Source organism: Labeo rohita, chromosome 10 (assembly GCF_022985175.1).
Source record: "Labeo rohita strain BAU-BD-2019 chromosome 10, IGBB_LRoh.1.0, whole genome shotgun sequence".
NCBI lineage: Eukaryota > Metazoa > Chordata > Actinopteri > Cypriniformes > Cyprinidae > Labeo > Labeo rohita.
The window spans coordinates 23,753,475-23,773,171 of record NC_066878.1 but is presented as its reverse complement, the minus strand read 5'-3'; the positions used below and the strand labels follow the sequence as shown (position 1 = coordinate 23,773,171).

The window sequence follows — 19,697 nt, the reverse complement described above, 5'->3', positions numbered from 1 at the left end:
GCGGTTTTACTGTACATTTGTCTTAACTGGTTTCTGTTTGTGTCGACCCTTAGCTGTGCCCACAAAGAAGGCTCCTTTGAACACTTACACTCCAGCAAAAGTTTTGCCCTGTCCTTTCACCCAATCTCTTGGCAAGAAGACGTGCTCACCAGAGAGGACTGTATCAGGCATGTTGCATAAAATGCATATGGTGAAATAAGTGTGTCTCTTTCTGTTTGTTTACTCTATGTATTTTTTTTCTCCCCTTCAGATCAAAATGATTTTCCAGCTAGAAAACCCAGAGCCGTTTCAGAGCATGGTGCGAGTTGTGGCAAAACCTCACACCCAAGCTCAGAGACCAAACAGCCCAACCCTGCTCCCAGCATTTCCATCCTTCTGCCACCTGAATCTCATGACTCTGCTGTTAAAACCAAACAACAATCCTCATCCAGTGGCACAGCAAAACACGAAACCCCTGCTCTAGAAAACAAGAGTGCTGCAAAAACCACGTCAGGCTTTTACACATGACATCCATCTGCAAACCCCCAACCAGGGCACAAGTCGGCTATCAAAGCAGGTGACCACATGCCATGGTCCAAGCTCATGGACAACCGATACATATGTTAACTGGACCCAGTGAACCAAAACTCACTGCGCATGTTACAGGACTCACTTCGTTATTTTTAGTGACAAGAATTTGTCATAATTAGCTATACCTTTATTTGCATTGAAAGGAATATCTGACGGAATGTTTGATACCAAAAGACAGTCCACCAAAAGAGATCACATTGTTGTAATTACAATCATATCGTAAGCTTATTTAGCTTTTCCATTCACCTTGAATGGTTCCGAAGAATGTGTTACATATATCTTGTATATTTGAATGTTAAAATGTAAAAGCTCACATAGAATTTACTTGTCATAGTATGACATGTTGCTGCAGCTGGTTTTAATTCTTTTGGAATATTTAATGAATGCAGCAGTTTCTGGGGCCTCATCAAACAAGGTCCAAAGTGATATTTCTTGTTTAGAAACATATTTTTAATGCATATATTTGATTACAGTCAGACTGTGCACTTCTTTCCCTCCACTGCAGCTGACATCTGCCTTATGTTATCAGTTACTTTTCCATCAAACTGAAATAAAACATAAATGTTGTTAAATTGGGAATGAACTTTGGCTGTTCGTATTTTTAAGTTCATGAAAAAAAAGAACAAAGTTTAGTGGAATACTGACAATAGTTGAATAGTCCTTCGGTAGCCACTTCTTCAAATCTCTCACCCCAACATAATTTGTGTTGTAATGTTGCTAGGGCTGCATTTACACTGCTGGTCTTGAATGTCTTTTCATTTAAGTAACCTTTATGTATATACAGTGCTGCTTGAAAGTTTGTGAACCCTTTAGATTTTTCTATATTTCTGCATAAATATGACTAAAAAGTTCATCAGATTTTCACACAAGTTCTGAAAATTGGCAGAGAAGTCAATCAAACAAATGAGATGAAAATATATACTTTGCCATTTATTTATTATGAAAAATGATCCAGCGTTAAATATTTGTGAGTTGCAAAAGTATGTGAATCTCTAGGATTAGCAGTTCATTTGAAGGTGAAATTAGAGTCTATCTGTTCAGACATGTTTTCAGTCAATAGGATGACAATTAGGTGTCAATTTATGCCCTGTTTTATTTAAGGAACAGGAATCTGTTTAAGTCTGATCATGTTTGTGAAAGTGAATCATGGCACAAACAATAAGATCTCTGAGGACCTCAGAAAAATAGTTGTTGTTGCTCATTAGGTTGGAAAAGGTTACAAAACCATCTCTAAAGAGTTTGAACTTCACAAATCCACAGTCAGACAGATTGTGTACAAATGAAGGAAATTCTAGACCACAGTCACCCTCCCCAGAAGTGGTTGACCAACAAAGATCACTGCGAAGCAAGATCTATAATAGTTTCTGAGATTGCAAAGAACCCCAGGATAACGTCTAAGCAACTAAAGGCCTTTCTCACATTGGTTAATGTTGAAGTTCATGTGTCCATCATCAGGAGAACAGTGAACAACCATGGTGTGCATGGCAGGGTTGCAAGGAGAAAGCCACAACTCTCCAAAAAACACTGCTGCCTGTCTGCAGTTTGATAAAGATCATGAAGGCTATTGGGGAAATGTTTTGTGGATGGATGAGACCAAAACATAATTTTTGTTTTAAATGAGAAGTGTTATGTTTGGAGAAAGAAAAACACTGCTCTCCAGCATAAGAAGAACCTTATCCCATCTGTGAAACGTGGTGGTAATATCATGGTTTGGGCCTGTTTTGCTGCATTTGGGCCAGAACGACTTGCCGTCATTGATGGAACAATAAATTCTGAATTAAACCAGCAAATTCTAAAGGAAAATGTCAGGACATCTGTTAATGAACTCAAATCTAAAAAGAAAGTGGGTCATGCAGTAGTAAGACAATGACCCCGAGCGCACAAGCCATTCTACCAAAAAATGGTTAAACGAACAAAACTAATGTTACAGAACGGCCGAGTCAAAGTTCGGACCTTAATCCAATTAAAATGTTGAGGAAGGACCTGAAGCAAGCAGTTCTTAGGAGAAAACCCACCAACATCACAGGGTTCAAATGTTTTTGTACTAAAGAACGGGCTAAAATTCCTACAAGTCGTTGTGCAGGACTGATCAGCAGTTACAAAAAATGTTACCTGCAGTTATTGCTTCAAAAAGGGGTCACATCCGATATTGAAAGCACCTTGCAAATATTTAACGCTGAATAATTTTTCTAAATAACTAAATGACAAAGTATATATATTTGTTTTGTTTGTTTGCTTGGATTCTCTTTGTCAACTTTAAGGACTTGTGTGAAAATCTGATGATGTTTTGCGTTATATTTATGCAGAAATATAGAAAATTCTAAAGGGTTCATAAACTTTTAAACAGCACTGTAGAGCTTTATACAATACAGATTGTGTCAAAGCATTTTTACTGTGTTAAACAGGAAAATAAGGTTTCAATTGCAAACAAAATTCAGTTCTCTAAAAAGAGGACAATGAGGACAGTGACGTCATCGTCCAGCTCAGTTTAGCTCTCCTCAGATTGTATCTGTGCAATCAAGTCGAAGATATTGCCAACTATCAAGTGTCCCCAACTAAGCAAGGATTGTGGATTGGCAACACTCATAACATTCACATCCCAGATTTGCATTTACACTATACACTTGGCAAAACGGCACAAAGTAGATGGACTGATAGAATTGCCAGGTCTGCAAAACAAAACCAGGCCAATTGCCAATCAAAACTAGCCCAACTGGTGTTTTTCTTCTGTGGTGTTCTTGTTTGTCAGAGGTCCACTCCATTGAAATTGCTTTCCAGGGGTAGGTAGGGAAATCACTTTAACCCACAAACTAAAAAACAACCCACAGCAACAGTGTAAAAGTAGCCCAGGGGCCTGTACCATGAAGCCGGATTAGCTGGCTAGCCAGGTAAGTTTCAGTTTAGTTTGTCCCAAGCCTGGGTTTTAGGTACCATGAAAGTGGCTTGGCTTTTAGCGGCGTTCATTGCAATAGTAACTTACCTGCTCCAGGCGAGGTTATGTTCTAAAACTGACAACGGACCAATCAGATGTGAGCAAAGTGACACATGTCTGACACAAAATAAAAAGTCACTCCCCCAGTTTCTTTTGCTCCAAATTAAATGTCACTAGTAATAAAATATAATAAATGGTCTGACTTATATGACTTTATATTATTAATCCATTACACACAAGCAGTTTTAGTGTAACAGTTATTATAAATCATTTATTTTAAATGAATGTTAAGATATACAGATTGTATGTAGTATAAATAAAATGTAGACTCAATAGATAGCACTTTAAAAATGATTACATGCGACCTTACACATTCGAGTCTCTACTGATGTATATTTTCAACTATATAAACTAACATAAGTTTCACATGTGACTGCACTGATAGAGCAAGATCATTTCTTTTATTTGTCCTCTTTCACGAACAAGTAATATTATCAGTGTAAATGCATTTATATTCATCATATTCTTCATTTAACTTAAACTTTAGCAAACCCCTTAACCAAGGCTTGTGATTGGCTGTTCGCCACTGATGTCACACATTCATATGCACACGCTCCACAAACTCAGAATCAAAGAGTTGACAAAGAAAGTTGACGATCAGCATCATGGTACCAACAAAGCCTGGATTGGAGTGATCATGGTACACCATCATGGTACAGGCCCCTAGTTCACGTGAAAACCATTGACTAGGCACTGGCCAGAAAAACGCCCACCTGAGTTGACGTCATTCGCCACCATCACTCTTTATATGATGTACGACTTGCATTGCAAGGGGAATATCCAGTCTGTCCGCTTTCATGGCGGATGCAAATGCTCGTATCCAATTCATATCAGATTTATTTCCACATATGAATGAGAGCATCAGAATCCATGTGCTTTTACATTTTACATTTTCCTCCACAAGGGAGGAAACAAATTGGAATTGGATCACTTGAACCATGTAATGTAAATGTGGCCTAGATCAGGGGATCTGAACTCTGGCCCTTGAGGTCCACAGATACCCCCTTTCCACCAGCATGAACCAGGTGCTAGTTAAGAGCCAGTGCTATTGCTGGTTTTGGAACTGATTTGCCTTTCCACAGGCTAGAGAGCCACCATAGAGCCAGGTCTTACATCACTGAATATGTCTCATCTTTCCCAGCAACACTAGAGCGCCAAACGCAAACTCACTAGGCTTGCTCAAGATGCGTCGGTGCACGACACGTAACTGGAGATCAAACATCTCTTTAAGCTTCTGAATTGCTCTCGCGGTACTTCAACACCACACTCCGACTGGTCCATGCAGCAACGACGCATCCGAACAAGGCGGACGTTGCGTTGCTATTGATGTTCATGGCTTTGCAAACCTACGTTGGCATCCGAATATGGTGAATCCAACCTGTTCTTGTTTAGCTGCTATTTTAAAAACGGCAGTCAGAAGTTTCTTGTTGGTCACGGGAACTCCTCCCCCAGCCCCTCATTTCTAGACCAGGAATGTTTCAGTGCTAACTTACGAACCACTTTTCCTGGTCCAGAGCTGGTGCTTTGGGTGTCGAAAGACAAAGAACCGTTTGGAAACTAGGCTCTGGCTCCAAACCAGCACTCAAACTGCTTTGGTGGAAAAGGGGTGTTAATATAGGGTTTAGCTCCAACCTTGATCAAACTCACCTGAACCAGCTAATCAAGGTCTTCAGGATTACAATAAAGTTACACAGATGAATTTGTTAATGCCAGAGGGGGTCCAACCCTGATCAGTCACAACTGAACCAGCTCATTACGATCTTCAGAAGCACTTTATAATTACAAACAGGTGTGTTTGATTAGTGTTGGATCTGAACTCTGCAGGAATAGGATTGGGCACCCCTTGGCGCCCCATCACACTTCTCCCTTATCGAACATACCTGATTTAAATCATCAACCCGTTAGTATAAACTGCAAGATCTAAATTGGGTGTGCCCAGGATACATTCAGAATGTGTAGTGATTTGTGTAGTGAAGGATTTGGGAGGTTTGGTAAGCGCTGGTCTGATTCACAAGCAGTTCTTAGGAGGAAACCCACCAACATCACAGGGTTCAAGTGTTTCTGTACTAAAGAACCATGAACCATGTTGTTTAAATCAGTGATGGTCAGCATCGGTCCTAGAGGACGATGTCCTACAGCATTTAACTCTATCCCCAATCAAACGTACATGAAAAATCTAACCAAAATCTCCAGGATTAATAGAAAATTACAGGCTGCTATGTTTAAGGAAAGAGCTAAACTCCACAGACCTGAGATGAAAAGCCATATGCAACTTAGCCTGTTTCAGAGTGAATAGAACAGTGGTTCCCAAATCTGCACACCTGATTCAACTCATTAGTAAAGACTTCAAATGGGTGTGTCACACAAAGGAAACATTCAAAATCTGCAGTTTTGGGGGCTCCAGGAACAGGTTGGAGAAACACTGAAATAGGATCATCAACTGCAAAAAGGGTGTAACTTTATTTCCACCTGGAATTGATTGGATATAAAAAATGGACTGTTGGAGAGGAGGAGCTGAAAAGTCAGACAAAAGGTAAAGCTGTTTCAGTTGAGGTTGAAAACTGTGGCACATCACACACTACAAAATATTATTAAGATTATCATGACAGAGGGAGCGCCTCACGTGATCTTACACAACAGATTGTCATTTCAGCAGCTAATGTTTACAAATGTTAGTTAGCGTGCTAGTAGCTTTATGCACTCACACGGTATGTTGAAAACTGACAGACGATTTCACTCCAGAGCTTTCCTTGCTCCATGCTGTTGTGGTATGTTTTCAACATATTATACAGACAATGTTACTACAAAAACATAAGAAGCAGTTTCCTCCATCTCCACTATCCAACGGACCGTACAGCAGCTGTTTTGCGGTCGCGCATTGGCTGTTGTGAAAGTACTGATGTGATCATAGCCGTCATCATCCCGATTTAAAATCCTGTACAGGTGCATCTCAATAAATTAGAATGTCGTGGAAAAGTTAATTTATTTCAGTAATTTAACTCAAAATTTGAAACTTGTGTATTAAATAAATTCAATGCACACAGACTGAAGTAGTTTAAGTCTTTGGGTCTTTTAATTGTGATGATGTGGCTCACATTTAACAAAAACCCACCATCTCAACAAATTAGAATACTTCATAAGACCAATAAAAAAAACACTTTTAGTAAATTGTTGGCCTTCTGGAAAGTATGTTCATTTACTGTATATGTACTCAGTACTTGGTAGGGGCTCCTTTTGCTTTAATTTTATAAATTCGGCGTGGCATGGAGGTGATCAGTCTGTGGCACTGCTGAGGTGGTATGAAAGCCCAGGTTTCTTTGACAGTGGCCTTCAGCTCATCTGCATTTTTTGGTCTCTTGTTTGTCATTTTCCTCTTGACAATACTCCTTGACAATTTTCCTTAATATACAATAGAGAATCTATGGGGTTCAGGTCTGGTGAGTCTGCTGGCCAGTCAAGGTGTTGACACCAACACCATGGTCATTTAACCAACTTTTGGTGCTTTTGGCAGTGTGGGCAGGTGCCAAATCCTGCTGGAAAATGAAATCAGCATCTTTAAAAAGCTGGTCAGCAGAAGGAAGCATGAAGTGCTCTAAAATTTCTCGGTAAATGGGTGCAGTGACTTTGGTTTTCAAAAAACACAGTGGACCAAAACCAGCAGATGACATTGCACCCCAAATCATCACAGACTGTGGAAACTAACACTGCATTTCAAGCAACTTGGGCTATGAGCTTCTCTACCCTTCCTCCAGACTCTAGGAGCTTGGTTTCCAAATGAAATACAAAACTTGCTCTCACCTGAAAAGAGGACTTTGGACCACTGGGCAACAGTCCATTTCTTCTTCTCCTTAGCCCAGGTAAGACGCCTCTGACGTTGTCTGTGGTTCAGCAGTGGCTTAACAAGAGGAATACGATAACTGTAGCCAAATTCCTTGACTTGTGTGTGGAGGCTCTTGATGCCTTGACCCCAGCCTCAGTCCATTCCTTGTGAAGTTCACCCAAATTCTTGAATTGGTTTTGCTTGACAAGCCTCTCAAGGCTGCGATTCTCTTGGTTGGTTGTGCATCTTTTTCTTCCACACTTTTTCCTTCCACTCAACTTTCTGTTAACATGCTTGGATACAGCACTCTGTGAACAGCCAGCTTCTTTGGCAATGAATGTTGTGGCTTACCCTCCTTGTGAAGGGTGTCAATGATTGTTTTCTGGACAACTGTCAGATCAGCAGTCTTCCCCGTGATTGTGAGACCATTTTGGTCTCAGAATCAGGAAACCTTTGCAGGTGTTTTGAGTTGATTAGTTGATTGGCATGTCACCATATTCTAATTTGTGAATAGTGAATTGGTGGGTTTTTGTTAAATGTGAGCCAAATCATCACAATTAAAAGAACCAAAGACTTAAACTACTTCAGTCTGTGTGCATTGAATTTATTTAATAAACGAGTTTCACAATTTGAGTTGAATTACTGAAATAAATGAACTTTTCCACAACATTCTAATTTATTGAGATGCACCTGTATATAAAACATGCTTGATATGATCGGGGCCGCCCTGATATGTGTGAGAGCAGATCGGGAGGTGCAAGATTCGATCTGTGAACATCTCACATTACCAGATAATCCGTGCCGAACTTTGAGACCGATCGAGGTGCTCAACAAGATTTTTGCTCCAATTCTTGGGAGGGGAAATTCGGGGCAAAATCGGGCTAAATGAAAACAGTGGGAGCCACTGTTCTAGTAATTCTGAAGACCTTGACTTGTTTGTCCAGGTGTGTTTGTGTCGGAGCTGAACTCTGGAGGAAAGTGGATCCAGGCTAGAGTTGCCCAACCCTGCTTTGGCCTCTGAGTGTTCCTGTGATCTGCTCCCCCTGGTTGCTTGCCAGTTTCATAGCTCAAGACAGGTCTGTGCTAAGCTTATTTCCACTCTCCTTTTTCAGGTTTTTCTTTATTTGACAGCATCCACTTATAAACTAATCCAGGTTGTATGTGTTTTAGTATTGGGCAGGGCCTAAAAATTTCCACTGGCTAGATTACAGAGTTCTGCATGGAGTTCATAAGAAAAATCTGGTAAAACTTAATACAGGGACCAATTCTCACTATTAACTAGTTGCTTATTAGCATGCCTGTTATTAACATATTGCACATTTATTAGTACTTAAAAGCACATATTCTGCATGACCATATTCTACATCCCTAATCCGACCAAATACCTGAACTTTTACCTGAAAGTTTATTGAGGCAAAAGTCATAGTTAATGATTTGTTAATAGCGAGAATTGGACCTTAAAATAAAGTGTGACTGAAAATCCCGTCATAAACTTGTTTATCACTCTTAAGAACCTTCTCCTCAGACCTTGTGATTCAATATGCCATTCTGGTCTGGAAACTCTGCTACCTGATGTAAGTTATCATCCGAAGAAATGGTAAAAAGGATGCTGATTTATTTCTTGAAAATCGTCCAGAAATGTTTGAAAATTACCATAAAGCATAGGAGATGTCCCCTTCATTCTTAAATAAAGGTGATCTGATAATTTTTTTTCCAGAACAACAATTTACAGATATTTTACTTACCCCCTTGTCACCCAAGATGTTCATGTCTTTCTGTCTTCAGTCGTGAAGAAATTATGGTTTTTAAGGAAACATTTCAGCATTTTTCTCCATATAATGGACTTCACTGGGGCCCGATTTTCAACTTTCAAAATGTAGTTTAAATGCAGCTTCAGAGGGCTCTAAACGATCCCAGCCGAGGAAGAAGGGTCTTTTCTAGCGAAACAATCAGTTATTTTTTTTGAAAAATAAAATTTGTACACTTTTTAAGCACAAAAGCTCGTGTAGCACAGGCTCTGGGATGCGCGTCCACGATGCTATGAATTAGTGATTGGTTGTTCTTGAATGATTCTTTCATTTTGAACGAATCTTTAATGTGACTCGGGAAGAACGAGTCGTCTCGGAGATGATTTGTTCAGTCGCACATGTGCAACATCCTATTAGGTTCTGTACTGGAATTAGTTCACCTGTTTCAAGTCCTCATGTTTTTCGAGTCGTTCGTTCATCTTATGGGGCTGTCACGTGATGAACGAACAACTCAAACCCAAAAACTTGTCAGATAAGAGGTGAGGTGAGCGAATCATAGACTAAAGACCCAGGTAAACAATGAATTCATCTTTTCTGTTTCTTATAGCATTATAGTTTTGTCTTGTTTGTAGTGTGAGCAATGTTTGTGTAAGCAGTAGATGTGTTAGGGAAGTGACACGTAACATTTTAATTATATTTTGATAAAATGAACGAAATGACTCGAAAAAAGATTTGTTCATTTTGCTGAACGAGACTCAAAGGTCCGAGTCGGTAAAATGATCCAAACTTCCCATCACTACTACGAATCACGTCTAATTTCATTGTCAGGGTACTCCGGTTCAAAAAGGTAGAGTGTGGCAAAAAACTTTGTTATAAACAGCGTTTGACTTTCTTAGTCTTTGCGCGTTTGCTTTGTAAACACTAGGTCTGTAGTTCCGTGTGACCTTTCGACGTGATTCAAAAGTATGTAGTGTCGTGGACGCGCATCCCAGAGCCTGTGCTACACCAGCTTTTGTGGTTAAAAAGTATACAAATTTGTATTTTCTGAAAAAATGACCGATCGTTTTACTAGATAAGACCCGTTTAGAGCCCTTTGAAGCTTTATTTAAACTACATTTTGGAAGTTTGAAATCGGGGCAACAATGAAGTCCATTATATGGAGAAAAATCCTGAAATGTTTTCCTTAAAAACCATAATTTCTTCACGACTGAAGACAGAAAGACATGAACATCTTGGATGACAAGGGGGTAAGTAAAATATCTGTAAATTGTTGTTCTGGAAAAAAAATTATCAGATCACCTTTATATAAGAATGAAGGGGACATCTCCTATGCTTTATGGTAATTTTGAAACATTTATGGATGATTTTCAAGAAATAAATCAGCATGCTTTTTACCACTTCTTTGGATGACAAGGGGGTTTAGTACATTACTTGTGATCTGTTGTTCTGGAAGTGAACTTCTCCTTTAACCTTTAATCCACTGAGCACCACTATAGTCCACTGTATGGAGAAAAATCCTGGAATGTTTTCCTCAAAAACCTTAATTTCTTTGCGACTCAAGACAGAAAGACACAAACATCTTGGATCACATGTGGGTGCGTAAATGATCAGGAAATATTTATTCTAGAAGGTGAACTTCTTTAAATAGTTTTAAGTCTTCTTGTAGCACCCTTGGACATTTGCTGAGTCCTCCTAGCAGGCCCCGGCCCCTTGTTTGAGAAGCACTGCTTTATATAAGAACATCCGACCCTTATCACGTCACGTGACTGGATCCTGAAGCATCAGCGGCTCGCGTCACGTGACTGGTGTCGACAGCAGACGCTGGGAGCTGCTCTACTCTGACAGGGATCACGTCTATGGTTCTCTCAAGCCCAGGTGTGCAGTCTTTCTGAACAGGTTTGATTTTACACTCTTTTTTTATTACATTAAGGTCACTCCGCAATAAATAGAGCGCGGTAGGTGAGCACGCGGCGGCTGTAGCGTTAAATCCCCGTGCCGCTTATAAATCGCGAAATGGTGGCAGTGACACAGCCCACAATAAAGACAGAGTGTGGAGGACGGTGGTCTGTTTTACTGTACATTTCCTATTACTCGTATTTGACTACGAAGCTGTTGATGAACGCGTTTGTATGGTACATACGGTACTCGGCACAGTATTTGAGCCCCTAATGTCGAGCATCATCATCATCATCATCATCATCAGCGGGCGAAGAAACAGGATAAAACTGGCTGATTCCTCACAGAGCTCTTACTAAACCCTTAAAATGATCGTTTAGTGTCGTTATTGTTCATGCTTTTACATTAATCACAATGTCCAAATGGTTAAATCGCGCATTTGGTTTCTACTGAAATGCTACAGCGAGCTTTGGTTCGTTTACAGTAAAGCACTGGCCTGGTTTCTCGGGGTTTATCCTTGAAAATGTATGGCATGTAACACATTTCCATATGGATAGTGGTTACATCCAGCTCTACACTGTCCAAACCCCCATTGTATAGTCAATGGAAATGTAGGACCTGTTATTTATGACTGAATAATGGATGCATACCATTTGTTTTAAATTAAACTCAGATTTCCTTAAAAGTGTCAGGGGGAATAAACTGAACCCATCATGTTGTGCTACAAGCTAGGTAACGTTAGACTGATATTTCAGTCTATTTGTCTATCTTTCTAAAATTACAAAAATATTTGTGCCGAACAGTCTTACGGAGGACAGAAGGTTTTTGGTTTATTCCAATGTACTGATCTTGGTAATAAAATAATGCAAATATAGCACTTAACTACTATTTAGTGTTGGCATAGACTTTTCAGATGGGCAGCTGATTGTGTGATTCATGTGTTAATGTACTGATGATTAATACGTGTGTAAAATATCTTACATTTGGTTAATTTGTTTGTTCATTTATTTATTCGTATCAAACAAAAATAGGACATTGCACTATTAAGCCCACCCAAAGCAAAATGTTTTCTTACCCATTTCACAAAAATGTAATATTAATAAAAGGTTGTCTAACCCTAACCCTAACTATTAAAGTCAGGCAGTGTTGTTTTTAAAACGCAATACAAAATACTATTTTAAAATACCAAGAATCAAAGAATACCAAAAATCAATTTCATAATATAATGAAATAATCAGTGCTACTTGACAAATAAAAGAAGTTGTACCTTCATACCTTATGGAGCTGCAAAACGATTAGTCGCGATTAATCAATTCAAAATAAAAGTTTGTTTACATGCTATGTGTGTGTACTGTGTATATTTATTATGTATTTATTAGGGAAAAGTATATGTTTGATTTATATGGAAAATATTTATATTTTTATATAATATAAATTATATACAAGTGTTTACATACAATTTTTTTTTAAATATATACGTGTGTGTGTGTGTTTATATATGCATAATATATATACACAGTACACACACATACAGTATGTATACATCAAATTTTATTTTGAATAGATTCATCGCGACTACTCAGTTTGCAGCTCTAATACCTTACAAAGCATAATTCTGTATTTAGAAAAACGTCATGTGTATAAAGAATAAATTGACACTTCACAGCCCTTGATTTTACTTTGTGTTTGCTCATTAAAATGTGCCATTGTTCTTCCATATCATATTACACTATTAAATTTAAAGATAGTAAAGAACACAAGCATAACAATTGATGCAGTTAAATTAATATTAAATTTGCACAATATTTACTAAAATAATTAGAAAAAAATGAAAATGAATAAATGAATAAAAAAAAGTCATAATGTGTAAAATAAACAGATTTATACTTTCTGCAGATTCCTGCATTGATGTCTGCAGAGACTGAAAGTCCCCTTCAGATTTGTCAGATCTTAATGGTTGCCAGAATCTTGTTAGACATCTTTCCCACGCCACTGGCACATCATCATCACCAGTAGAAAGGCTCCATCATTGTCACTAACCAGCGGCTGGGGCTCGACACCTTTTGAGGCTTTCACAGCTTTTTGGAGTCAGAGTGTAAATCCTTATACCGGATACGAGTTTTATTTCATGCCTCCTAAATGGTTTTCTTTTTTGTTATTTTATCAAGTAACACTCAGCATTTGGAATTATCCTTCAGTGCAGTGTTTTAATATTAAGATCCATTCTCTGTGAAGTTAAGCTGGCCCTCTTAAAAGCCTTTATCTGCCATCTATAGATTTCATATCTGTGCATGTTCTGCTGCTGAATAGGAGGACAGATGCAACTGCTTCTAATTTGAGAAAATTACCTCAGAATTTATTAAATAATACCTGCCCTAACTGTGCAGTTTTAGCAAAAACATCTGCCAGTGATGGTCGCAGTTGATTTCAAAGTGTATTCACGTAGACATTTGCAAATGTTCGTTTTAACTCAATTTGCTCTATAGGACAACTTTTTTTCCCAAGGAAAAGCGGACATGCTCCTAAGTTCAGGACTGCTTTACAAACTATAGGGGCACAAGTTTGTCAAATCATGTGTTTTTCCTTAATAAAGTGATACAAAGGAGACATTTCCAAGCAAAATATTTTGGAATACAAAATGTACACTAGGTTTGAAAAATATTTCTGCTTCAAACTGTATTTAATAATTTTGTAATTATTTACAGGCCGGAATATTGTGCTGATACTAAGTAAATGTTGAACAATATGCATTAAATAACAATCATAGTCTTTCCTTCCAGACAGAAGATACAAGACATTGAATTAAATGCCAGACATTGTGTAAACAAATACCAATAATAACCAATAAACCAAAAAAAAAGAAACTTTACGTAATGTGGGACTTTTAGTTAGAAACAAGCCTGAAATACACTGGAACTCTTATTTTGAAATGTATATGCTTTACAACTGCCAGCTTCTCTTTCAAAATATGACAGGAGTTAAAATATACAACATATTGCAATGTTAACACCATAAAGTAAACATTGTCATAATTCATAAACAGTAGATCTTAAATGGGTGGTATCCAACAGCACTATGTATTTACTCATATTTATTTAATGAAATCATAGCCATTGAAGTTATTGAATTGTATTAAGCAGATTCCCGATATTAGTGTAACGCTTTACAATAAGGTTTCATTTGTTAACCTTAGCTAATATATTAACTAATATGAACGAACGATGAACAGTACATTTATTACAGTATTTATTCATCTTTGTTAATGTTAGTTAATAAAAAATAGCATTCATTGTTTGTGTTAGTTCTCAGTGCATTAACTAATGTTAACAAACACAACTTGTGATTTTAATCATCTATTAGTAAATGCTGAATTTAACATTACCTAAGATTAATAAATGCTGTAGTATTGTGCATTCTTAGTTTGTGTTAACTACTGTCAACTAATTAACCTTTTTGTGAAGTGTTATTAGATATTAGATGATTTTACAGTGATAATTAAGCATGTGCCCAGGCATCAGACTTTTCATCTGTGATGTCTGATCATATTTTCCATAATAATTTGTGAGAATTGCTTACTCTTAACAAACCCTACCAATATTTAAACCCACTTAATTGCCTTGAACATGTGCCCGAGTCACCATCGCACAGATATATGTGCTAGACAATGCTGTAAATACATTATATAGCTAGATCTGAAATCTGGAGGATCATTTGCATCGATTTAAACCATCAAATCATCCAGGCAAGGGACTTGTTCTATGGCAAAGCGCAAAGGCGTTATAGTCATAACAGCGTATGTAATTTAAAAAGTATATGCAATTTATTCCCTACATAACTTCCTGTCTGTTTCAGCCAGGTCATGTCATTAAAGATGGAAATGGATGCCAGTGGAGTGTCCAGGGCGCCCATATCCGTTCTGCCTGCTGCTGAGGTCAAAAGCACCCTGAAGCCAGAAGCCGATAAACCCCGATGCTCCAGCACTCCCTGCTCCCCCATTAAAAGTACTGTCTCGGGATACCAAATCCTCCACATGAACTCCAACTATCTAGTGGGCTTCACCACTGGTGAGGAGCTTCTCAAATTAGCCCATAAGTGGTCTAGTCCTGACAGCAGCAACACAGAGGCCTTGCCCAGCCCCATCAAAAAGCCTGTGGATTTAAGCCTGCACCGAGCCTCGCGGATTTACAAAACCAAAAGCCGTTACTACCAACCGTACGACATCCCAGCCATCAACGGACGCAGGAGGCGGCGCATGCCCAGCTCAGGCGACGGCTGCTTGAAATCCATCGTGAGCGGGGAGCCCAGCAAGGCTTTACACGGGCCCCTGCCCCTCTGCCTGTTGAAGGGCAAGCGGGTGTATTCCAAGTCCCTGGACTACCTCAACCTGGACAAGATGAGCCTCAGGGAGCCGGCGGACACTGAAGTGCTGCAGTACCAGCTACAGCATCTCAATTTGCGGGGCGAGCGCGTGTTCACCCGCAACAAGACATGAGTTCTCAGAAACCCGCCATTTCAACGTTCACCCGCCCACAGTTGTCTGGCTATGATGTAGGGCCTTGATTTTTACCACTCTGATTAAAGATAGTTCCCCACTAAAGCCCAAAGTGTACTTGGTTTTTACGTACAGTGCGTGCGATGCAGATTTCGTCACTGGAATAGTATGCACGTGCTGTACACGCACCACCAGATTTTTGTAACCGTGCAAAACCTGTGTGCAGTGAATTTGTTTTGCACTAATCAGTTGTTCCACAAGGTGGCAGCACTGGTTCGGGCCATTGTTTTACATTAGAAAACAAAACTGAAAAGACAACAACAAATAGATCGGTCATAACCACTGGAGAAAAATATGCGTAGTAAGCTGCGCGTTCAACTGTACACGTATGTTAGCTTACACATACAAAAACAAAGTATACTTTGGGCTTACGGCATCCATAGACCACTAATCTTGTTTGTTAACCAGAGGTGTGATGAACCACCATATGGCCCAGATAGGAGAAACTAAAGGAGTAGTTCATTCAAAAAGACAAATTCTGTCATTCTCTACTCACCCTCGTGATGTTCCTGACTGGGAACACAATGGAGCATTTTTGAAGAAACTTTGCATAGCTCTTTTCATACAAGGACAGGAAGTGGTGGTGAATTAGCAGCGCTATAATCCCATAAAAGCGCCGATGGGAGTTGAAAGTTCTGCAGTTGATCTAATGACAATGAGCACATTAAAGAGCGCAGACACAGCTCATTTCCATAATGACCAATGCAGTTTACCAAGAGCAGCTCAAATGAGCAACTGTTGGAGCCATGTCAAGAGCAAAATGGCTTAAGACATGCTTTTTTGGGTGTTAAATAATAGCATGAATACCCGTAAATTGACTACTGCAGACCTTAGTTAAATACATATCTTCCCATAAATGTTGCATCTGAAAGGGAAACTCCTACAAATGCGTAAGCAGTAAGGTCAGCCACAAAATATTAACTAGTTTTTTAATGCCAAAAGAGAGATTGCATTGGCACAAACTGGCAGCAAATCTGGTCCAAAGTCTGCTAAAGCCATAGCTTTGTGTAGAGAACAGGCTGAAATTTGTTGTTGATATCCGCTGATGGTCTGAAATGTCACTTGTGTCCTGTGAATAAAGACTGATTTCAGTCTGTCACACAAAACTAGATTTTGGAAGACTTGGAATATAGCAAGCAAAGTTATAGTATAGAGTTGTAGTATAGTCTGCCTACATGAATATCTGAAATAAAACCAAAATCATGGCTTAGTGTGATTGTGAAATCACAAAGACAATTAAATGAAATAACTCTATATGCTTTGTGTTTCAGAGCGAAGTGCAGCACTGTGTTCACTTGCACATAAGCAGCTTATGTTTTAGTGTTTTCATCCATCAATTTCAGGTTTCTGCCGAAATAAAAGCTTGATGCGTTATTGTTTGAAAGCGAAGAAATGAAGACAGCCTTTATGGCTAAACTGTGCAGCCCTACAAACAAGCACAGCAAACCTGGAGCTTAAAATTGCATTTTAATTATATGAATAATTGCGCATCAATTTTCTCCTAAAATCATGCTGCCCTATTATCTGGAGACTTTGTATGAACAAGACCTGCATAAAGATGCTTTTTTAGTTTGGAAAAGCATGAGAGTGAGTAAATAATGACATGATTACGAATCCTTTATCCACACAACAGATCGTTGTAAAAGTGTATGTTATGGGGGATACGTTCATAGTGAGGTTTTTTCAAGATTAGCAATAAATGGTGTGGCTTAATTGCTTAATTCCTACTGTTATTTGTGAGTTGTGAGTGTGAGCGTGTGCAAAAAAAACGTAGACCTTTGGAAATGTTGCGTGAATCTGGCTGTACTGCATTTAGTCTTACGTTCTCCCCCAACATCCGCTCATACGCTTGTGTTATTCTGCTAACTTTAGTAACTTGTGTCAGGTGAGGATCTCGACTGTTACACAATCCGGATGTTGTTTAAAACAGACTCTGATAGGCTTTGTGCGAGAGAGGCTTATCTCTGGAGAACCCAAACTAACATTAGCATAGAGAAACCATTAATGGCCTTTTCATTTCTCTAATCAATGTTTTACAGGAGACTCACCGGATCATTTTAAATGACACTGAATGCTGTGTTGTTGTCTGGAAGAAATGTTTGCATTAATGAAGGTTGTGGCATTTAGTTTTTCCGTTAAAACGTCTTTTCCCCTTCACAATGCACACAGTAGATAACATTGCTATAAAAACCAAAGTCCAGGGGGAACTTGATTAACATTTTTTGAACAGCAGACAATCTGTCATGGTTTTACACAAGAAGCACTAGTATGAGTTTTATTTTGACAATAGAGTTTAATATGTGTCCATTTGCTTTTTATATCTTCATCATCATGGAAGATTTTAGTTCTAAACATTTGAATATGACTGTCGGCGTCATGTTTCTTGTGGATCTTTGTTAGTATTGCAGTTGTTTCTCTTATCAAAGTTATACTTTTCAAAACTCCTTTTTCTAACTGTTTAGTTGAACCCCTTGTGCATCTTTTTTTTCCTTCTATATCGTCCTCCTGTAATTCAGAGTAATGCAATGAACTGAATTGCTAGATTTCACCCTTACTATAACCTTGCTATATCATTTGTTTTGTTTCTAGGTTGTTTAACACCTACCTATCTAATCTAGTTAAACTGCCGTATTATTTGAACATCTCATTCATCTAACCGTCGGTGGAAAATGCTCTAAAAAGCACCTTAGATTCTTTCATTTGATATATTTATTAATTGTGATGTGTCAGTGATGTTACAGTATTCACAAAGTTTTTATTTACATATTGGATTTAATTTAAGCCTGATTAATAGTTTTGTTGTAGTTTGATTTCCTAACTGCATTGTGTTCATGTTTATGTGCTATAAATCCATTGGACCACTGTTAAAAAACACTAAATTTGTGACGTTATTGGAACAGTGTGATTTATTATATATCTTCACAGCAGTGAATATACAATGCCTAGCATTAAGTCAGAAAGAGATCAAGCCTATTTCGGTCTATTTGCTATATTTAAAAATAATAGGCTTACTAATATATCAGTTCATAAGCATCAAGGAATCAGCTTACTAGTGTACTTTTACAAACATCCCTGAATCTGATTCCAGTTTTGTATTTACATCTCTTTCGGGCAGCAGTCAGCCGACTGTCAGTCATTCCATTTGAAGTCACTTTTGTGTCTGACCCATTCGTGTCCAGACTACCAAAACCCGAGCTGCTAAAGTGAGCTGGATTGCTGTCCTGCCGCAGCCTCTAACACTGATACAAGATTCGAAAGCGCTTAAAAAAAAAAAGAAAAGAAAAAAAAGCTGTTTTTGTGTTTTGGGGTATCTATGCTATTAACTTTTTAATTTACCTTATTATTTGATGTTTTTATTTGTGAAATAGTGAAATTCTCAGCAAGAAATCTATTGATACACCCTCTGTGATATTTCAGAGCCAATAAGGGTAAAACTTAAGCTTGAAGACCTGTCACGCACTGAAAACGTTCAACTGTTGTATTCTCTTCTTATCAAAAGTGTAATAATAATAGTAATTATTTAAAAACTGCTCCTGCCTAGAGGAATACAACCTAATTGATTTCAGTACATGTAGATTTTCGTCTCTTAATGAATAAAAATGCATTAGAAACCACTACTGGCTGCAGTGCCTTCAATAAGACAGTACGTGATCTATTCAGAAGGCATGTCTTAGTTTGTCTTAGAATACTTGAATGCACATGTAATATTGTTATGTTTTCTTCTATTCTGAACATTTTTAATGCTTCAAATGTTCTTTTCCCTCTGCAGTGTCAAAAGTTTAACTCTTGTTTTTGTCAGAGTTTGAGTTTCATTTGATATTAATAAAACACTGTTCTTTGCATTGTGTATTTCTTGCATTGTGTTGCCAGGAAATGAGTGCTGAATGAAACACATAGACCTTGAATGCAGTCTAAGTCACTCAGTTGCATAAATATAAGAGAGTTGATCTTCATCAGTGAAATGGTGTTGGATTTGAGGATCTGAAATATGGCCCTATTTACATTGTTTTTTCATCACAGTGAAACCAAGTGTAAATGCCTTCCAAGATGCATTTAAAAAAGACTCATCTCTGTTAATTGTGATTGCGTTCAGGCCAGGATGATTGGGGTCCACTAGAG

General features: G+C 38.3%; 2 protein-coding genes across 16 annotated transcripts in view; both read left to right on the top strand.

The window, feature by feature from the left end:
- Positions 1-1,143, top strand: part of ppip5k2 (diphosphoinositol pentakisphosphate kinase 2) — a 47,497-nt gene extending 46,354 nt beyond the window's left edge. For all 12 annotated transcript variants that reach the window (XM_051120778.1, XM_051120776.1, XM_051120774.1 and 9 more), the window contains 2 exons: positions 54-167; positions 251-1,143. In XM_051120778.1, coding sequence (XP_050976735.1) covers positions 54-167; positions 251-507 — 371 coding nt within the window. In that variant the 3' untranslated portion in view covers positions 508-1,143. The remainder of the gene's footprint in view (positions 1-53; positions 168-250) is intronic.
- Positions 1,144-10,893: 9,750 nt separating this feature from the next.
- Positions 10,894-19,420, top strand: macir (macrophage immunometabolism regulator). Of its 4 annotated transcripts, none has more exons than XM_051121491.1 (2): positions 10,894-11,005; positions 14,879-19,420. In XM_051121491.1, exon 2 carries the CDS (start codon positions 14,886-14,888, stop codon positions 15,516-15,518), a length of 633 nt encoding a protein of 210 aa, XP_050977448.1. In that variant the 5' UTR covers positions 10,894-11,005; positions 14,879-14,885; the 3' UTR covers positions 15,519-19,420. The 4 variants fall into 4 exon arrangements, with proteins under 4 accessions (XP_050977448.1, XP_050977447.1, XP_050977449.1 ...); XM_051121490.1 differs by having other exon boundaries at positions 10,894-11,026; XM_051121492.1 differs by having other exon boundaries at positions 10,913-11,026; positions 14,883-19,420.
- Positions 19,421-19,697: the final 277 nt, after the last annotated feature.

Excerpts from the sequence above, each read along its gene's own strand:
- macir (XM_051121491.1), top strand. The coding sequence starts at position 14,886 with ATGTCATTAAAGATGGAAATGGATGCCAGTGGAGTGTCCAGGGCGCCC.